At 46.5% G+C, this 22,821-nt stretch overlaps 1 protein-coding gene across 1 annotated transcript in view; it reads right to left on the bottom strand.

The window, feature by feature from the left end:
- The window catches only part of MPPED1 (metallophosphoesterase domain containing 1), a 114,599-nt gene that overhangs the window by 29,066 nt on the left and 62,712 nt on the right, over positions 1-22,821 (bottom strand). The window contains exons 3-4 of the mRNA XM_068273071.1: positions 17,469-17,650; positions 7,870-8,095 (exon numbers count right to left, since the gene is read on the bottom strand). Coding sequence (XP_068129172.1) covers positions 7,870-8,095; positions 17,469-17,650 — 408 coding nt within the window. The remainder of the gene's footprint in view (positions 1-7,869; positions 8,096-17,468; positions 17,651-22,821) is intronic.

Below are 22,821 nucleotides of genomic sequence, written 5' to 3'. Positions count from 1 at the left end.
TAATGACCACACCTCCAATCATATACCTGCCACTCCTCCTCTACATCTCTGGTCATACCCCCATCACATCCCATACACACCTCCAGTAATGATCACACCTCCAATCATATACCTGCCACTCCTCCTCCACATCTCTGGTCATACCCTCATCACACTTCGTACATTCCTCCAGTAATGACCACACCTCCAATCATATACCTGCCACTCCTCCTCTACATCTCTGGTCATACCCCCATCACATCCCATACACACCTCCAGTAATGACCACTCCCTCCAATCCTATACCTGCCACTCCTCCTCCACATCTCTGGTCATACCCCCATCACATCCCATACACACCTCCAGTAATGATCACACCTCCAATCATATACCTGCCACTCCTCCTCTACATCTCTGGTCATACCCCCATCACATCCCATAAACACCTCCAGTAATGATCACACCTCCAATCATATACCTTCCACTCCTCCTCCACATCTCTGGTCATACCCCCATCACATCCCATACACACCTCCAGTAATGACCACACCTCTAATCATATACCTGCCACTCCTCCTCCACATCTCTGGTCATACCCTCATCACACTTCGTACATTCCTCCAGTAATGACCACACCTCCAATCATACCCTCGCCACACCACCATTAATGCCCGAAACCCCTCCTCCAGTCATACCTCTGCCACACCTCCTCCACACCACCATTAAAGCCCCTACCGCACCTCCAGTCATGCCCCACCACACCTCCTTCACACCACCACTAATGCCCCCACCACACCACCATTAATACCCCACCTCTAATCATACCACTGCTCCACCTCCTCCACACTACCATTAATGCCCCCACCACACCCCCAGTTATACCCCCACCACACCTCCAGTAATGCCCCCACATCTCCAGTATTGCCCCCACCATGCCTTCTATCATACCCCAGCCAAACCCTCTTCCCACCTTCCTAAAGCCTCCACCAATGCTCACACCACACGTCCAGTTAACTCCACACATTTATTCCGTAGAGAGGCGGAGGGATTCTAGCTATGCATGCGCAGCAGTCTGCAGGAAACACTCTCTTGTCAGTGACAGCTGAGAGCCCTGCATGGCAGTTTTTCCAGTGAAGCAGATGGAGGGGATCAGGAAAAAAAAATCACAAAAAAAGTAAAATTACATGAAATATTTAGATTGCAGAGATACTGTAATATAATGGTGCCCATTAATGGTACAATCTTCCAATCATTGTGATTGATCAGAAACGATAGTGTGGGCCCACACGGTGTGTGTACAGCAGCAACCCACAAACACCCTCAACTCCCCCCCCCCTCCCCCTTCAACGACCAGCGATCCGGAAGGCAGATCAACTCAGCCGAGAGACACCCGATAGCTTCCTGCTTGCTGCTCACCTTGCCTACCATGTGATGTCACGTCTTCACCGATCCATTGCCGATCCCCCCCCCCCACCCCCCGCGCTATGGCCTATAGGCTGACTGTGCATCTGTACAGGAATTTTGCCCCAGGGATCAGGTCCTTATACTCCTTGGGTGACATCTACCCTCATACCTCCCAACTTTTTGAGATGAGAAAGAGGGACACTTAAGCCACGCCCCTGCCACACCCCTGATCACGCCCCCATCACACCCCTAGTCGCATATACCATAAAGGTTTCATTAAAAAAATATGTTGTTTTATAATTCAAACCACACTGGTCCTTTCTATCCTGGTTCATTTTCCTTCATATTAACACTTTAAAATTAGTAATATATCAATTTAAAAGGATGCAGAGAACAGCCAGTTAGGCCGAACCTCCGATTTTAGGTTCGCGAACCTGGTTCGCGAACTTCCGCGGAAGGTTCGGTTCGCGTTAAAGTTCGCGAACCGCAATAGACTTCAATGGGGATGCGAACTTTGAAAAAAAAAAATAATTATGCTGGCCACAAAAGTGATGGAAAAGATGTTTCAAGGGGTCTAACACCTGGAGGGGGGCATGGCGGAGTGGGATACATGCCAAAAGTCCCGGGGAAAAATCTGGATTTGACGCAAAGCAGCGTTTTAAGGGCAGAAATCACATTGAATGCTAAATGACAGGCCTAAAGTGCTTTCAAACATCTTGCATGTGTATACATCAATCAGGTAGTGTAATTAAGGTACTGCTTCACACTGACACACCAAACTCACCGTGTAACGCATACATTGGCATACAGTGGCGGGTTCACAGAACAGGTATGCAGTGGCAGGTTCACTGAACACAACAGGTATGCAGTGGCGGGTTCACTGAACAGAACAGGTATGCAGTGGCGGGTTCACTGAACAGGCATACAGTGGCGGGTTCACTAAACAGAACAGGTATACAGTGGCGGGTTCACAGAACAGGTATGCAGTGGCAGGTTCACTGAACACAACAGGTATGCAGTGGCGGGTTCACTGAACAGGTATACAGTGGCGGGTCCACTCAACAGAACAGGTATGCAGTGGCGGGTTCACTGAACAGGTATGCAGTGGCGGGTCCACTGAACAGAACAGGTATGCAGTGGCGGGTTCACTGAACAGGTATGCAGTGGTGGGTTCACAGAACAGGTATGCAGTGGTGGGTTCACAGCACAGGTATGCAGTGGTGGGTTCACAGCACAGGTATGCAGTGGTGGGTTCAATGAACAGGTATACAGTGGCGGGTCCACTGAACAGAACAGGTATGCAGTGGCAGGTTCACTGAACAGGTATGCAGTGGTGGGTTCACAGCACAGGTATGCAGTGGTGGGTTCACAGAACAGGTATGCAGTGGTGGGTTCACAGCACAGGTATGCAGTGGTGGGTTCAATGAACAGGTATACAGTGGCGGGTCCACTGAACAGAACAGGTATGCAGTGGCAGGTTCACTGAACAGGTATGCAGTGGTGGGTTCACAGCACAGGTATGCAGTGGTGGGTTCACAGCACAGGTATGCAGTGGTGGGTTCACAGAACAGGTATGCAGCCAGACAGGAACAAGTTAAGCCTAACTAATCTTTCCCTGAGAGACAGTCTGCAGCAGCTCGCCCTACTCTCACTAACGCAGGCAGCACACGAGTGACCGTAATGGCCGCCGCTGCCTGCCTTATATAAGGGGAAGTGGGGCTCCAGGGGCTAGTGTAGCCTAATTGGCTACACTGGGCCTGCTGACTGTGATGTAGAGGGTCAAAGTTGACCCTCCATGTGCATTATGGGGCGAACCGAACTTCCGCAAAGGTTCGCCTGCGGGACGCGAACGCGAACCACTGAAAGTTCGCATGGAACCGTTCGCAGGCAAACCGTTCGGCCCAACTCTACCAGGCAACTGGTATTGTTTAAAAAGCAAATAAATATGGCAGCCTCCTTATCCCTATCACTACAGTTGTTCTTTAACACAGATTGGGCTCGATTCACTAAAAGCTTTTGGCGTGCTAACTAGGGTGCTAAGTAGTTAGCACGGCCAGAGCTTTTATTAATTGCGCGCAAAGCTGCACTGCGACATTTCGGGCGCACCCGGTGCAACGTTTTAGATGCACCCAGTGCGATAGTTAGTCACACCCGGTGCGATGTTTTGCGCGCACCGCACAGCGCTTAAACTTCCCATACGCTAACCTAGCGCGCAAAACTTTACGCGTCCTAAACGGCTTTAGGCATGCTAAGGGGCTTTTAGGCGTGCTAACTAAGTTAGAACCCTTTTGTGAATCAAGCACACTGATTTTTGTTTTCTTTAGTGATAGTATATATATATATATATGCATGAAGATAAAAATCAACAAAACATTTTCATACAGCCTGTAAAGAAATCAGTTTTAAATAAAATCTACACTTGAAACCACGCTCCCCCGCCATCCAGCGTGCGATGAGCAGAGGGACGCAGCGGGAAAAGGTACGGCTGCACGGTAATTGGAGCAGCGCACGCTGTCACCTAATAACGAGGAACGTAGCTGCAGCAGTCGCAGGCCGGCGCCAGGCGAGGAATCAAAGTCCCCGGAAACAGCAGAGAGCAGCGTCTGTATCGCCACAATGCGCTGTGACACATTTTACTGTAATGACAATCTGCGGGGACCCGCTGGAGGCTGACAGACACCATATCAATAGGAAAACTTCTGTGCCTCCGTCCCGCCGCTCTTAAAAGGAAGAACGAAATGCTGGAGGAGGTAATTACTGCAGCACCCACCCGCTTTTCAAATAACCACGCTGCGGACACTTAAAGCAGGCTTCCGAGCTTAGGAACCGAAAACGCTTCTTTACATAAGAGCCGGTCTTCTTTATTGAGCCACAGAGATGGATAGAATGCATCTGTGCTTTCTAGGATATATCCCTTTATTTAAAGGGTACCCAAAGTGGGAGTGATATGGAGTCTGCCATATTTATTTTCTTTTAGGTCCTTTTTACAAGTGTGTGTTGCATTACCGGTTTGCCGCAGGGTAACACAACTACAATACAAGGCAATGGGGCCTAGTACAATTACCGCGTCGTGACGGAAGTTCCCAATTGGCCACCGCCACCGACCTGCCCCAAAGTCAACAGCATGTTACCGCAGCAATGACAAAATGCATGTAGGTCAATGGGTGATGCAGAAAATACATTGGCGGAGGTGCAAAATGACGGAAAAAGGCAGGGAACCAGGGAATCCCTGTGACTTCATGTGGCGAGTGATGGCAACGGGCATGTGGGGGGGAAGTGGTTGGTCTGGTGCTATGCATAAGACCCTGTTAGGACAATCTGCTACAGGGTCATATTAATTCAGTTTTTTGTGTTGCGGTGGACCAAGAACCAGGAAGTCAAAAGCAGCACCTGTGGATGGAAGAAGGTGAGTGAGTGTATTGCTCCTGCTGCATGCGTCCCCCCCCGCCGCTGTGCGCAACCCCTTTCCCCGATACCAAACAAGGGAGCTCTCTGGTTACTGGAAGAGGTCTCTTGGGCTACCACTAGGGCGTCTCTCTGGCTCCCTACAGTGGAGTGGTGGCTCTCTGGCTACCAACATGGGGGTCTCACTGGCTCCCTATGAGGGGTAAGCTCTCTGGCTACCCAAAGCGGGTCTCACTGGCTACCAACGGGGGAGGGGGGGGACAAATTTAAAAGCCGTCACCCTGGGAGCTTTACAGCCTAGAAACTGCCCTGGATAAGGACTAATGTGTGCCAAAGTCCACTGCCTAATATCTGTGGTGCCTAAAACTTACATGCCCCTTATTCTTAAATACCGAATGGCAGGCTTCAGCGTTACCTAGGGAGTCATGACTTCAGACAGAAAGCCCAGGCAATAGCGCCTCCTAGGATGCAGTAACGCCACCGTCTCCCGCTCCAACTTCTAAATAACCAAATTTCTGTGTTTTCCCCTTTAAATATAGGCGGAAGCTGAAATAAAATGTCAATTTACATATTTATCTTTGATTTCTGATTTTTCGAAAGCGTGGGATTGGGCCGCAGCGGCGCCTGCAGGAACAGGTTCCCTGGTACAGTAAGTAATCTGGAAAACAATTTACTTCCAGATAAATGAATGCTTTCTTTATTAAACAGACTCTACAGGTGGTTTGTGCGCTTCCTGTGTTTAGAATCAGCGTCGGCTTGTTTGAACACAGGACCCCCCTCCGGTTTCGCCACCGCTGTCATTTTCCCATCTCGTACACAATTCTAATTTACACAGCGCATGGAAACCCAGCTGCCTCCACCACATAAATAACCATCATTTTTGGGAAAAAAGGAGGAGATGCAAATAAAGGACTGATTTATGTTAAATGGAGGCTTGTTATTGCATTTCCGAAACAAAGCGCGATGGGCAGAGCAACATCACATATATGGTGGAGTATAGCGCGCTTATATTATCTTCCTTTCTTTAAAGTGTACCAGAGACCGTAGATACTTACCTTTTTATACATACCTGGGGCTTCCTCCAGCCCCAGGTGCACGGATCGCTCCAACGCCGCCGTCCTCCGCTGCCTGCAGCTCCGGTACCTGGCCCCGTAACTTCCTCCAGTCACGGAAAGCAAAAAGCTTTTTTTCTTCCTTGCCCTTAGTTGTCAGTCTTTTAGGACAGGGAAAAAAAAACGTCTCCCCCCACGGGGCCCCCTGCAGCTTCTGGGCCCTCCTGCGACTGCCTACCCTTGCAGGGTCTATTGTTAGGAACCTGAGCTCCACGCCCGCTGCCTGACTCGGACTACACTCACCCCGCTGCCAAACACTAACCCTCCCGACTCTATGCCCTCCCCGGGGCAGGGAAAATGGTGCATACCGCAATGGAAACTTTCTGGCGCACCATTGAAAAGCACGGTAAACGTAATTTACCGTTTTGAAGTGCAACATTCTGGCGCAGTGATAGATAATTACTGGCAGTGCACCCAGCGCCATAATTACCCCCCCACCCCACCCCCCGCACTTGTTTAGCGGCCGTGCGCCACAACATTCCACTTGAAATGGTAAATTACGTTTACCGTGTTTTTCAATGGTGGTCCGGAAAGTTTCCATTGCAGTATGCAGCATTTTTTCCTGCTCCGCCATGCGGGACGCATGTATGGATGGAGGACAGAGCCTGGAGTCAGCGGCTGACACGGGCAGGTAAAGTACAGTGCACCGAGGGGAACATTCAACATTGGGGGGACATCGTTGGGCCAACAAGGTGGCGTCACAAGGCCGATTCCTGAGAGATTTCATGCTGAAATTGATCAGGAATAAGCCTGCGGGGTATGGGCAGCTGACAGACCTGATCAGACAGAGATCTGTCTCTTGGTCGATCTGCCCATTCATCGTCTGATGTATGGGCACCTTTAGGCTTTGATCAGTCCAATGGGCAGATGGACTAGCTCCAGGGCTGGATTTACCATAAGGCACTGTAGGCTCATGCCTACAGGCGCCTGATGATGAAAGGCGGCTCACTCTCCTCCTGCCACCCTCCTTCCCTATTCAGAGTCCCAAGTGGAACATGAATGAAAGATTACTCACCCGGGTCTCGGCATTCCACTGATGAGATCTCCCTTCAGTCGGGGGCACCTCTAGCTACCTAATACCTGGGGGCACCTCTAGCTACTTAGTATTAGGTAGCCAGAAGTACACTCAGTATTAGGGGGCACCTGTCACTACCTACACCAGGTAGGGGAAGTAAGGGGGAAGAGACAGTCGGCACAATTGCGCTGTGGTTTGGTGTGGGTTTGTAGGTTCATGGAGGGCAAAGTGTAGGGTGGCAGGACATCTGTGCCTACAGGCTCCTGTGAGATAACGCCGGGCCTGACTAGCTTAAAGGATACCCGAACTGACATGTGACATGATGAGATAGACATGTGTATGTACAGTGCCTAGCACACAAATAATTATGCTGTGTTCCTTTTTTTCTTTCTCTGCCTGAAAGAGTTAAATATCAGTTATGCAAGTGGCTGACTCAGTCCTGACTCAGACAGGAAGTGACTACAGTGTGACCCTCACTGATAAGAAATTCCTTTTTTTTACCTCTTTCTTGCTCTCAGAAACCATTTTCTGCTAGAAAAGTGTTTTATAGTTGGAATTTCTTATCAGTGAGGGTCACACTGTAGAGTCAGCCACTTGCATACCTAATATTTAACTCTTTCAGGCAAAGAAAGAAAAAAAGGAACACAGCATAGTTATTTGTGTGCTAGGCACTGTACATACATATGTCTATCTCATCATGTCACATGGCAGTTCGGGTATCCTTTAATAGTCTAGCTTCAAAGGCAATAGAACTTGGTTTGGTCATGGTGTAGCCGGAGCCACAAGTTTACCTTGTAGAAGACCGGGAAAATGTTAGGAATTTCTGATGGTGGCCCTTGGTGGACATTGGTTGACATTACCTATTGGAATTCTGTGTTGTGTAGATGAAGTGTATCTGTAATACCACAAAGGACACATATATCATTGAAAAATTAGAGGTGAGGCGGTTCTTACCACGGGGAGCCGTAGATCCGGAACCCGCGCACCGTCACTTCCGAGTCCTGGAGATAGATGCAGTTCGTGAGCAGCGATTGCACATTCTCATAGTTTTCTGGCTTCAGCTTGGACACAGAGGGAAAGTAATAGAAGTCTTGTTTGATTAAGTCCGCCATGAACTCGTGATCAAAGGTCAACTCGTGGTTCCCAGCTATGACGATCTTGTATTCGTACGGGAGGGTTCCTAGGAGAGAAAAAAAATAAATGAACTTGTAGAAAACAGAGGCTTACACTGGAACACAAGGCAGTAATAGAGGAACATGGATACAAATGCCCCAACTTTTGGAGCCAGGAAAAAGGGACACTAGGCACCTCCGCTGCAATTCCTTTTGCCACACCCAATTTTAAATGCGACACACACCCTATCAATTTCCCCGTTGTCTAGTGGTTCCCCCTCCATCCCTAATAAAACTTCCCTGGAGTCTAGTGGTTTCCCCACTCCCTACCTCCCCAATAAAGCTTCCATGGTGGTCTAGTGGTGTCCACCCTACCTCGGATGCGGTGACCGGAGTTCAGACATTGGTGTAGACTCCAGTGGAGCAGGTGAGATTGTAACAGGGTGACTCTGTCGGAGTATTTAGACTACCACGGGTCCACTCAAACAGATCAGAGTAATGCTGCTTTAAGAGCAAAGGGCATTAGCCCTTTAACCTGCCCAGCCACAGGAAGCCCCTCCCAGGAATCTAGAAAGAGCTCTTCTGCCCTATACTCTTTGCCCAGTACAGCTCAGGTGGATGGAGTGAGAGGAGCAGAGGCAAGATACTCACTACCCACCTTGGAGCAGTACCCAGTTTGGAAGCGTGCTGGCGGCTTCAGATCGAAACAGCAAGCATTGGAGTGTAAGACCTTTGCTCTACCAGGCAAACCATCCAGAGATAAGTCCAGAGCACTGTGGACACAGTGCGGTGGTGTGAGGCCTGGTTTTCTAAAAACTTCTGAGGCCTGATACAGTCTGCTGAGTGTGGCTGCATAGCTCCCAACTGTCCCTCTTTTGTAGGGACAGTGCCTCTTTTGGAGCCCTGTCCCCCTGTCCCTCTTTCCTCCTCATTTGTCCCTCTTTCAGGACTTTGTCCCTCTTTCTATGTAAATATATATATTTCTCTACTGAAAAATGTGTTTAATTGACTCTAAACTTTATTCCCATCTTTTAAATGGATATATTCATAGTTACATAGTTATTTAGGTTGAAAAAAGACATACGTCCATCGAGTTCAACCAGAGAACAAAGTACAACTCCAGCCTGCTCCTTCACATATCCCTGTTGATCCAGAGGAAGGCGAAAAACCCTTACAAGGCATGGTCCAATTAGCCCCAAAAGGGAAAAATTCCTTCCCGACTCCAGATGGCAATCAGATAAAATCCCTGGATCAACATCATTAGGCATTACCTAGTAATTGTAGCCATGGATGTCTTTCAACGCAAGGAAAGCATCTAAAGCCGCATCTACACGCGTGGATGCGGCGGCGATGTTCCTTATCAATCGAGCCGCTGATGCGGCTCGATTGATAAGATCTGACAGGTCGGATCTTGCTACCGCCGATTCCCTGCTCGTTCCCCGCGAGGGGACAATGGCAGGGAATCGAGCGGAGGATAAGCGGCGTGGCGCGGGACGAGCGGGAATCGAGCGGGTATTGATTCCGGCGCACGCGCGGCGAGCAGGGACGCGGAAGAGGCGATCCAGCGGCTAATCGAGCTGCCGGATCGCCGCCTCATCTACGCGTGTAGATGAGGCTTAAGCCCCCTTTAAATGCAGATATAGTGTTTGCCATAACTACTTTCTGTGGCAATGCATTCCACATCTTAACCATTCTTACTGCAAAGAACCCTTTCCTAAATAAATGGCTAAAACGGTTTTCCTCCATGTGCAGATCATGTCCTTTGAGAAGGCCTAGGGACAAAAAGCTCAAATATTCCTTATTTTCAAAGGTTAATATGAAGGACAATGAACCAGGATAGAAACGACCAGTGTGGTTTGAATTATAAAAACATATTTTTCTTATGAAATCTTTATGGTATGTGTTACTATGGGTGTGCCGGGGGTGTGAGCAGGGGTGTGATCAGGGGCGTGGCTTAAGTGTCCATCTTTCTCATCTCAAAAAGTTGGGAGGTATGTGAGACCAGCCTGCAGAAGCTGAACTGCTGTGTTCTGTGATAACACAACCCTTTGCATAGTGCTTCATTTCAGTTTGCCTATATTCAGGGCCGGATTTGTACTTTTCACCGCCCAAGGCCAACTATACCGTCTGTTTGGTTGTTATCTCTGTGTGCCCCAATGAGAATTCTACTTACTTTCCCTCATTGGATGTCAGTTGTCACAGATGACTATTTTAGTAATATGCGTATAGATTATAAGTTATGTTTTCCTTAAGAACGTTTATGTTATGTTTGTTATCTCATTAATGATGGAACCATTGTGTCACCATGAGAGCTAGGCTGAAGTGTACCTGCAGGATAGAGCTTACAAGTCTTGCAGGAAGACACAAGTACAGGACAGGGAGTTTGAAGGTTAAATCTGTTCTTGTAGATATGGATGGCTGCATAGAATAGCTTTACTGCCCCTCACTGAGCCGCCCCTAAATTTCTGGTGCCCTATGCCATGGCCTATGTGGCCTTGCCAGAAATCCGGCCCTGCCTATATTTGATGTGTTGCAGTTATAAGTTTGAGATTTTCACTGCTAAGAATTCTTACTAAAATAAGATTTATTTTAACTTTCAATGGCTTGTGATCCTTTGGTTCTATTACAATAGACACCTGCTGTTATAAGATAAGCACAGCTTCCGCATGCTCTGCATAATGTCATCTGGGATACAGGGCGGGGCACATAACAGAGTAAGGGCTGGAACCCACCAGAGCGATTTTTTTTTTAGCGTTTAGGGCGCAATTCAAAAGGCTAGCGATTTCCTTAAACCAGTGATCTGCAAACTTGGCATTTGCCTTTATAAATCATTACTTTGGCTATCAGACTCCCCCAGTGTATTATGGGACTAGTAGTTCCTTAACAGCTGGAGAGCCAAGTTTGCACATCACTGCCCTAAGTGCTCAGCTAATATTAATGGATGGACCAAATTCCACTGGAGTGATTGCAATTACCAAAATCGCAAACGCAGGACATGCAACATTTTTTGAACGTAAGCGTTTCTGCAATATAAAGTATATAAATGCTACACAGAGCGATTTGCTAGCGTTTTTAAATGACTGCACACTGTAAAAAAAAATTACAATTAATTGAAAGGACCAAACAGAATTAAAAACGCAAATCACAAATCGCTACACAATCTCTGGCAAAAAGCTTACACTTTTTAAAATCGCTACCAATATTGCCAGAAAACGCTCATGAAATGGATTACAAAACACTGATTAACCGTTTTTGCCTTTTGGACGTGACTTTCACGTCCAAATGACTGCTGTGCGCGCACTAGCGCGCTCCTGTGCCGCCCCCCGGTAGCCCGGAGATCAATGAACGGAAACATTGTTCCCATTCATCGATCTAAGTCCCCAGTAGAAAAACCGACGGCTGATTTTCAGAGGCCGCGGTCATTCTGGAAAAAAAAATCACGTCCTCCTTGTAGTTCCTCGCTCACAGGATAGAAAAACCAAAATCTCACTGTGGCCATCTTGTGGTAAAACTACATGCACACACATTTTTATTACAAATAGACACAAATAGACACAAATTAACTGTTTACCTCCCACACCCAAAAAATACCCAAATAAAAAAAAATAAAGAAATTACAATTAAAAAAAACAAAAACATAAATAGTTACCTTAGGGTGTGAACTTTTTTTTAATATGTATGTGAAGAGGGTATACAACTAATATTTTTTAAATTATAAGCTTGTAAATAGTAATGGATGCAAAACTAAAAAAATGCACCTTTATTTCCAAATAAAATATTGGCGCCATACATTGTGATAGGGACATCATTTAAATGGTGTAATAACCGGGACAAACTGGCAAATAAAATATGTGGGTTTTAATTATGGTAGCATGTAATATTTTAAAGCTATAATGGCCGAAAACTGAGAAATAATGAATTTTTTCCATTTCTTAATATTCCTGTTAAAATGCATTTATAAAAAAATAATTCTTAGCAAAATGTACCACCCAAAGAAAGACAAATTGGTGGCAGAAAAAACAAGATATAGATCAATTCATTGTGATAAGTACTGATAAAGTTATTGGCGAATGAATGGGAGGTGAAAATTGCTCAGATGCTTAAAGAGACTCTAACAACAAAAACCTCCCCTGGGGGGTACTCACCTCGGGTGGGGGAAGCCTCCGGATCCTAATGAGGCTTCCCACGCCGTCCTCTGTCCCACGGGGGTCTCGCCGCAGCCCTCCGAACAGCCGGCGACTGTGCCGACTGTCAGTTCAATATTTACCTTTGCTGGCTCCAGCGGGGGCGCTGTGGCGACTTTCGGCACGGAAATAGACGGAAATACCTGATCTCCGTCGGGTCCGCTCTACTGCGCAGGCGCCGGAAACTTGCGCCTGCGCAGTAGAGCAGACCCGAGGGCGATCGGGTATTTAGGCCTACTTCGGCGCCGAGAGGCATCAGAGCGCCTGCGCAGGAGCCAGGAAGGTAAATATTGCGTCACGGCTGTACGGAGGGCTACAGCGAGACCCCCGAGGGACGCAGGACGGCGTGGGAAGCCTCATTAGGATCCTGAGGCTTCCCCCACCCGAGGTGAGTACCCCCCAGGGGCCGTTTTGTCGTTACAGTTCCTCTTTAAGGTAAAAATCGACTGAAGACTGAAGTGGTTAAAAATGCTAGCGTTTTCGATTAGTGATAGCACTTTGTAGTGTGTTCCAGGCCTCACGGATGAAGCACAGGACAAGGGAGGAGTACGCTGGGAAATGAGTGGCTGCACGGGACATGGGACCATACCTCCCAACCCGGGACAGTCCCAGGCAAATCAGGACGGTTGGGAGGTATGTGTATAGGTAGATAAATGCACCAAAAACAATCACTCTGGCTCTAACATTATAATTATCAAAGCAGCTACCTAAGAAAACCCAAGTATGGTTTCTTTTTATCAGTGGTTTCAACTTCCTCTCCCCCTTTTCCAATTTCCTGCCCCTGTGACCTCTATTAGCTGCGGCTAATTGGCACGGAGTGGCGGCGATCGGAGTGCACACGCAGCTAGCAAAGTTGCAAAAAAAATTATGCAAATCGGCCCAACAGTTTTAAAAAGTTTGTTTATAAACAAACAAAATGGCCACCAAAACAGGAAGTAGGTTGATGTACAGCATGTCCACACATAGAAAATACATCCATACACAAGCAGGCTGTTTACACCCAGAGGCGCTCCTAGAGACCAGCTGACCAGCTAATTGCCTAGAGCTCCAGATTTATTGCAGGGCGGCTTGGCTTTGAGGGAAAAAAAGTTTATTTTTCCTGTCCTTAGAGGCTGAAAACTCAGGGAACGGAGATAAAAAGTTCTAATGAAAGCCTCTACTGCTCAGCCTCAAATAAGGAATCTACAAACTTTTGTCTACAACACTTTGTATGGCATTCCCTAATGTTGGTGTTATCTCCAGATCTAGAGTGTGTCTGTGTGACTGCTGGAGGCTCCCGCCCCTCCCTGTGCCAAAGAGGAAACGTAAACACAGCAGAAGAGCATGTCTGTTGGAGGAGGTAATAACAAGGCATGAAAGACATGCCAGGAGTGCAGAGCTCCAGCTAGCGAAAATCAATCCCCAGACAGTTACGTTACTGGGCACTGACTTTGCAGCACTAGGGACATTTTTATATCCTCACCAGACCCGATCACCTGAATGTGATGGCTTCCAGACTGATAAGGTACCGTGTGAATAGCAGGACTGCTAGCTAAATGAAAAGCTTTAGTCACTGATTGAGCACACAAAAGGTTAAATTCTGGCTGCAGCTCAGGGAGGGGGAAGCACAGCAGGAGACCAGGTCATCAGCGGTCAGGATGTGAATAGAGTGACTTGCTGTATAAGATGCTGATCAGGCTGCCTATTCTTTGACCAAATCATAGACTGCAGTGCACACTGGGGAACTACAGGTACCAGCATGTCCTACTGTGATTATGTATGTGTCATGTATGGAATTATAGTTCATCTTCACAAAGAAATGCTGGTAATTGTAGATCTCCCAATGGTTTATAAGGTTCTTACAAAGGTACAATAATGGATAATTGTTCATATACAAGTGATAATTAAGTTTTGTTATAGCACTGACATCTCCTGCAGCACTTTACAGAGTACATAGTCATGTCACTGACTGTCCTCAGAGGAACTCACAATCTAATTTTAACATAGTCATAGCCTAATGTCCTACCATATTATTATTATGTATTTATATAGCACTGACATCCTCGGCAGCATATTACAGAGTACATAGTCATGTCACTGACTGTCCTCAGAGGAGCTCACACTCTAATCCTACCATAGTCATAATCTAATGCCCTACCATATTATTATTATGTATTTATATAGCACTGACATCTTCTGCAGCACATTACAGAGTACATAGTCATGTCACTGACTGTCCTCAGAGGAGCTCATACTCTAATCCTACCATAGGCATAGTCTAATGTCCTACCATATTATTATTATTATTATGTATTTATATAGCACTGACATCTTCTGCAGCACATTATAGAGTACATAGTCATGTTACTGACTGTCCTCAGAGGAGCTCACAATCTAATCGCACCATAGTCATAGTGTAATGTCCTACCATATTATTATTATGTATTTATATAGCACTGACATCTCCTGCAGCACATTACAGAGTACATAGTCATGTCACTGACTGTCCTCAGAGGAGCTCACACTCTAATCCTACCATAGTCATAGTGTAATGTCCTACCATATTAATATTATGTATTTATGTAGCACTGACATCTCCTGCAGCACATTACAGAGTACATAGTCATGTTACTGACTGTCCTCAGAGGAGCTCACAATCTAATCGCACCATAGTCATAGTGTAATGTCCTACCATATTATTATTATGTATTTATATAGCACTGACATCTCCTGCAGCACATTACAGAGTACCTAGTCATGTCACTGACTGTCCTCAGAGGAGTTTACACTCTAATCCTACCATAGTCATAGTGTAATGTCCTACCATATTAATATTATGTATTTATATAGCACTGACATCTTCTGCAGCACATTACAGAGTACATAGTCATGTCACTGACTGTTCTCAGAGGAGCTCACACTCTAATCCTACCATAGTCACAGTCTAATGTCCTACCATATTATTATTATGTATTTATATAGCACTGACATCTTCTGCAGCACATTACAGAGTACATAGTCATGTTACTGACTGTCCTCAGAGGAGCTCACAATCTGATCCCACCATAGTCATAGCCTAATGTCCTACCATATTATTATGTATTTATATAGCACTGACATCTTCTACAGCACATTACAGAGTACATAGTCATGTTACTGACTGTCCTCAGAGGAGCTCACAATCTGATCCCACCATAGTCATAGCCTAATGTCCTACCATATTATTATGTATTTATGTAGCACTGACATCTCCTGCAGCACATTACAGAGTACATAGTCATGTTACTGACTGTCCTCAGAGGAGCTCACAATCTAATCGCACCATAGTCATAGTGTAATGTCCTACCATATTATTATTATGTATTTATATAGCACTGACATCTCCTGCAGCACATTACAGAGTACCTAGTCATGTCACTGACTGTCCTCAGAGGAGCTCACACTCTAATCCTACCATAGTCATAGTGTAATGTCCTACCATATTAATATTATGTATTTATATAGCACTGACATCTTCTGCAGCACTTTACAGAGTACATAGTCATGTCACTGACTGTCCTCAGAGGAGCTCACACTCTAATCCTACCATAGGCATAGTCTAATGTCCTACCATATTATTATTATGTATTTATATAGCACTGACATCTTCTGCAGCACATTACAGAGTACATAGTCATGTTACTGACTGTCCTCAGAGGAGCTCACAATCTAATCCCACCATAGTTAAAGTCTAATATTTTCAATATAGGATTGTTTTGGGAGAAACCAGTTGTGTGTTTTAGGGATGTTGGGGAATATGAAGTGCCTAAATGAATTCCTGGGGAAGATAGTAACTCCATGCAGGTTTTGCCCTAACCAATGTTCAAACCTAGGACTCAGCCCGCGGGGTCTGTGGCATGCAGAGCAGGATGGCAGCTGAATTACGATTATTTTCCAGTGAAACGCAGCCGCATCACGATTATTTTCATAGGGAGGAACCACAAGGGGGAGGATGGGGGAGCATGTCAGGTCACCATGGGGGGGAGGGGGGGGGGCACCACAGGTTTTCTCGCCTGGAGTGCCAAGATGGCTAGAAGCGCCCCTGTATACACCCTTCCTTTTGTATCTCAAGAGATCATTGTGTGTTTCTTTCCCCCTTCTGCTCTCATGCACTGAAGTTTCAGGCTGCTCTTTTCTTCCTGCAAACAGCTTTGCCCTTGTCTGTAATCCTCAGTATGTGAAAGCCCAGCCAGCTCAGAGGACGATTTATCCAGCTTGTAAAAGATAAGAGAGAAGAGAGAATCTGCCATAATCTAAATAACACACAGGCAGTGTGCAGAGAGGGGCCTGGAGGGGGGAGATTCATCACAGAACCACAACACTGAAGAACTTGGCAGCCTTCCAGACACAGGCCGACAAGTCTGACAAGGGAAAGATACATTGATTTATTACAGAGACTGTTATAGTAGAAAGTGCTGTAGTAAGCCAGAACACATTAGAATAGCTTTTGGAACTTGTAGGATGATAAAAAACAGGATGCAATTTTTGTTACGGAGTGTCTTTAAAATTCCAACCCCTACACAACCCCCACACCTATCCATAACAGTACACCTAACTGCAACATTTTCATTTCCTGATGTCTAATCTAACCTCTCTCTATGAGTTAATTGGATCAGGTCAATCGGGTACAGTATAGGCACAGAGTAACAGCTTATACTGCACAGAACGGAGGTAGCAGAGATCAGCACACACACTGCAGCTAGTTTATTATCAGTACAGGCACAGAGTAATAGCTTATACTGTACATACTGTGAGTAGCAGAGATCAGCACACACCGCAGCTAGTTTACAATTAGTACAGGCACAGAGTACTTACTGTACACACTGGAGGCAGCAGAGATCAGCCACACTGCAGCTAGTTTACTATCAGTACAGGCACAAAGTAACAGCTTATACGGTACATACTGGAGACAGCAGAGATCAGCATGCACTGCAGCTAGTTTACAATCAGTACAGACACAGAGTAAAAGCTTATACTGTACATACTAGGGGTAGCAGAGATCAGCTCACGCTGCAGCTGGTTTACTATCTGTACAGGCACAGAGGAACAGCTTATACTGTACATATTGGAGGCAGCAGATATCAGCCACACTGCAGCTAGTTTACTATCAGTACAGACACAGAGTAAACGCTTATACTGTACATGCTGGAGGTAGCAGTGATCAATACATACTGCAGCTAATTTCCTATCACATTTGAATTAAGTACTTGTGACGACCAATATGACAGTTATCACTTACCCAGCCAATCGTTGAACTTTTTCACTTCGCTGGGGAGTCCGAGCTCTGTGAAATCCCCTGCGTGGATCAGTACATCCCCATATGGCATCTGAATGAGATCCGTTCTGGAGTGGGTGTCAGAGATGCAGACAAATCGGGTGTAGCCGGGTGGTTTAGGGGCGTCGTGGGGCACAGCATCCACCCTGAAAGACATGAATTGTCATTACAATCACTCACACCATGCCAATAATTGATGCAGCTATCCCAGAGAAAATCCCTTTGGAAGAGTCAGTTCAGGAAACAAGCAGCTGCTAATGAGTGGGGGTTTCTTCCTCGGTACCTGACCATGCCCAGCTGCTCCCTTTGCTCCAAGATTAATTCTTTGTGGCCAGCACTGCAGCATGGCAGATTCTTATTTTCTCTGTTCATTGGATAATTAAGGACTTAACCCTTCTCCACCCCTGTGTTTCACCCTGCCGTGCCTGCATGAGGCACCATTTCTCAGTGCTGTTATTAATCCCTTTTATAAAGACGATGAGGAAGCTTACTGTAAATACTTCATGACACAGAGCACATAGAACTGGATAGGAAGATGATGAGATTCCGTTGAGCTGTACCTGCAGTGCTGACCACAAAGCGTAATCTCCCAGCAGCAGAAGGAGGAACTGGGCGGCGTCAGGTCTGTCTCAGTCTATAGAATCTAATGGCAGTGGGCTGGGGAATGTCCGTCTGTGGGTGTGATAGTGAAAGCCCCTCCCTGACTAGCAGAAGTCCCACCTCCGAGCAGGTTCAGTAGATGACATCACTATAGTTTACAACTGCTGGTGTGGATTGAGGAGGGTTACTAGGCTGGGTAGATCTCTGTATTTAGACATCGTGGTCAGAGGAACCTGTTCTAGATGTTTTTAGCCACTTCGGTAAAAACAAGAGCATTTACTGTATATGTATAGGTAAGGTTATCAGGGCCGTATTTGTACTTTACAGTGCCCTAGGCCTGCTGTCACCCACAGATGAGGGGGAATTAGACAGGCTCTCTAAAAACATGCAAGGTGGATTTTTCTATGTTTACCCTCTGTCCTTTGCAAGAGTTCAGCTCCACTTTAAAGCATCTGAATGACATTTATTTATATTTGCTAAAAAATCTATGCATCTCTTTTGAATGCTGAATGTACATATGGTGGTATGCTCTAACATATTGACAGTATACGTAAACAAAGTCTGAAGAAGGCTTATTAGCAGAAAGCTTACTATTTTTCTTTTAAGCCAATAAATGGTATCATCCTGATTCAAAACTCTCTGCTTTCGCTGATGGCTAAGATGGTACAATGCTCTACTGCTACAGGAAAGAAGGATGCCAAACCATACACACTAGCATAGAGGTAGTAACAGCTCAGGTGACAGTTTAGCAATGAAAGGAAAGCAAACAGCATTTTTATTCCTGCAGTTCTCATAGATGGTAGGAACTGAAGTACAGAAAATGAGTCAGGAAAGAGTTAACTGAGACCACTGCTGGCTAGGGAGAAAAAAAAGCTAAAGCCATAAATTTAGGTAGAGAAAGAAGTGTAATTAACAGCTGCTGGGGTCAGTGTCACAGCTGTAAAAGAGAAGGTGAAGAAACTAGCAGAGCTCACTGATGTTTGTGAATGTCTGCATTAAAACTCAGCGGAACTTAGTTCTATTTGCTTTGTAATGTGTACAGTAAATCCCTGGTATTTCTCACATCAACTTGTATGTCCATCATACAGAAGAATGGATCATCATGTGACAGCAGATGTTGATTGTCATAACATAGCAGGAATTGTGAGAGAGAGACTTGCAGGGATTGGGGAACTTTGGAATTCAGCTATTAGTGCAGAGCAGGGCGCTGGCTGGCTGCGCTGTGGGACCAGAAGAGGCGATTTACTTTGACATATGACCTCTTCTCTCTCCAAGTCCTGCCGCCCTTCTGATTTTATCTCCCTAGGCCGTGGCCTTTGTGGCCTGCACAGAAATCTGGCCGACGGTTATCCTTTAAAGTGTACCCTAGGTGGTGCGGGGGAGGGCGGAGTGGAGGGGGCAGATGAGAAACAGAGCCATGTTCTCTGCTTCAGGATATGCCTCTGTGCCCCCCCTGCCGCTTTTTGTTTCCTCACCGCTGCGCTATCACAACCCAAAATTGGCGAGATTAGATTGTCACCAATCTTGAGGGGAAGGGAGGTGAGGTATTACATGCTTAAATGCCTTCTGGGGGCGTTCATGCAGGCCTACCCCAGCTGCTACTGGGCAGCTGTCTCTCCCTGCCCTCTCCCCCAACTCCCTGCCCGCTGCTCTGTGTGAGACATACACAGAGCAGCTCTTCCAGCATCGTGACCCCTGGGGTCAAGAAAACGAAAGTCGGCCATAGCAGGCCACAAGAGCGGCGGAGATTGCAGCTACCTGATCCACCCAGCCCCCCGGATCAAGTAGCATTGCTTTTTATTAATAATCCCCACCTCAGTTTTTTCTTTAAATAAATGTTTGCTTTTTAATGGTTTCAGGGGTTCTTCTTTTAAAAACAGTCCTCAGACACCCGAAACGGGGTCTGCTATAGTAATGAGGCTCAAAGTCCCCAGAAAATCGCTATCCGTGTTTGGCAGCCGCAGCGGAGAAGGGCCACAAAGAAACGAGCCAGCCGCTCCCAGCCTGCTATTAATATTTGTTTCAAGATGAAATCCTCTCTGAAGATTCCCTCGGTGTGGCAGATTAAAATAACTCCAGAACGGAACATCTTCTACCTTGCGGAGGGAACGGGGGCCTGTTTTGCATATTTCATTGGCAGCTATTGGCATTTCCCTTTCAGAAGATTACATTTGTGGAGGATGGTGCTTTGTTACTCCTGATTCATCCGTCTCTGTAGACTGGAGGGAGGGTAAATAAATATGTGCTCAAAGCCTTCCCCCACTTGCTGGAAGTACCAGAGACTGGCACTCTTCAATGGAACTGCTCATTTCAATCATTCCTTACAGTTAGCTTTGAAGGAAACCTTAACTCAACTTTCCTCTGCTTCCTCCTAGCTGTGCCTTTTTCCACCTAAATAACATTGGTTTACTAAAAAACATCTCGTCATGCTGGGCGAAAAATGTGTTGTTTGTGTGTCATGGGGCAGCCATCTTCTTGTGTCTGTGTTATGGGGCAGCCATCTTGCCTCTGTGTCATTGGGATGGCAATCTTTTTTCTGTGTCATGTGGGCAGCCATTTGGTGTCTGTGTCATGTGGTTGGCCCACCTTTCCTTTGTGTGTCACTTGGGCAGCCATCTTGTCTTTTTGTCAAGAGGGCAGCCATCTTGTTTATGTGTCATGGTGCAGCCACAGCCATCTTGCTTTTTGAAAATCTAGAAATGGCCTTACCTACAGAGATATAACCATGGGGATTATCCACGAAGTATCCACTAACTCCTCATCTTATCATACAAAGCTCTACATACAGTAAATTGTCACCCCCTTACATTTCCTAATTAATCTCCAGATACCATCCTAGCCAGAACCTTTGCTCTTCCCAGGAGACCCTCTTGTCCTTTATCTTGGACTTCCTCTCACTCTCGCATTCAGGACTTTTCATGAACATCACCCCACCTTTGGTACGCTCTTCCACAGCCAGTCCATCAGGCTCCGAGCCTGGAAAGCTTCAAATGCTCTTTCAAAAACACACCTGTTCAGACAAGCCTATAATTTACTATAGGTAGCACTGCCTCATTTGCTAAACCCCTGTGGCTCATTAAGGTAGCCATATATCTAACGATGTATGGGCATATTCACCCAAGAGACAAATCTCTCTCTAATCAAATCTGATGAGAGATTTGTCAGCTGCCCATACACCACAAGCCGATTCCCGATCAATTTCATGCTAAAATGGATCCGAAATCGGCCTTGTGTGCCGCATCGATCAGCCTCGCCGCCCCTGCGCTGTCCCCTAATGAAAAATGTCCCCCCAGTGTCCAGTGTAAAGTATACATTACATATCCGTGGCCTGCGCTTGTCCCCTGCTAGCTTCCAGGATTTCTCCGCTCGGCATACATGCATGCCCCATGTGGTTTCCTAGTATGGGCGCGTGTGTGGGACCTCACATGCGCGCCCCTATTAGAAAAACACGTGGGGCACATGTGTATGGACAACGGAATGTGCCCAGAAGCAGCGGAGGACAAGTGGAGACCACGGACAGGTAATGTATACCTTGCATTTCGCCGTTCCCGACGCGTACCCAATTAAGCAAGTCTGCCCAACATCTTGCAACATGCGCAATCAGCAATGCGATCAATTTGTGGTCGCATTGTCAGTCGGGCATGCACTTGGCGGCATTGATTTTCATCCAACCTCTGGACACCTGAGTAATATGAGTGTTTGGTGCAACAGTAATACTTTGAGGAGAGCCTCTGTATAGATGGTGCAAGACAGTAAGAGATACTGCCCAAAGAACAGGCTCCTTCCAAAGGCCTGAGGCTCCCCAAGGGGAGGAGTCAGGCTGAGAGTGGGAAGGACCAGAGTGAGAGTGACACCAATGGTGGAGTGTCACTGACAGATCTGTGAACTATCTCTAAACAGAGGAGATAGTTCTCGAGGTCGGACAAGCCAGGTTGGCAACAGACAGACAGATCAGATACAGAAGGAAGAGACTGATACGGAATCCTAAGGCAGGCAAGGTTTGGCAACGGAGTATCAGAAATAGCGAAGTACCAAATCAGAAATCAGATGAGAGGTCAGGAAAAGCAGAAGGTCATAACAAATAATATACAATTGTCTAGTCTAAAGGTGTGAGCTCCTTGATCATCAACACCCTGGAACTAGTCTGAAGATATAACACAGATAATATACAGTATTCCTAATCTGGGGTGTGAGGTCCGTGATCATCAACACCCTGGAACTGGTCTAGAGAATAACATAAATGATATACAGAATTCCTAATCTGAGGTGTGAGGTGCTTGGTCATCAACACCCAGGAACTGGTCTAAAGAATAACACAGGATATGACAAAAAGGTCTGAGTGCTTCCACGTAGTGATCGCAACGGCAGACAACCAGAGAATGACCAGCACCCAGTATATATAGCAAGGCGCTCTTCAGCGCCTCCCCTAAGTGCTGGACCAATGGGAAGTGGTGGAATTGTCAGCTGACCGGCTTGGTCAGCTGACTCCCTTCTGGCTGTCATAAAAGCTCTGCCTCTCAGTCCTTCTGAACCTGTGTGGACTATCAGTCCCAGCCACACCAGACCTGTGCTTCAAACCATCCGCTGTCCTGAGCGCGGAACCAGCCGCACCGTTATCAGAGCATGCGGCGGTTCCTCCGCTTTCAGCCATACTGCCAGATGTAGGCCTATGCGTGCAAACCGCCGCGTCGGACGCGGAATCCGCCGCCTTGTTCTC

The sequence above is a fragment of the Hyperolius riggenbachi genome, chromosome 3 (genome assembly GCF_040937935.1).
Source record: "Hyperolius riggenbachi isolate aHypRig1 chromosome 3, aHypRig1.pri, whole genome shotgun sequence".
Classification (NCBI taxonomy): Eukaryota; Metazoa; Chordata; class Amphibia; order Anura; family Hyperoliidae; genus Hyperolius; species Hyperolius riggenbachi.
This window is presented reverse-complemented; position numbering and strand designations above follow the sequence as displayed.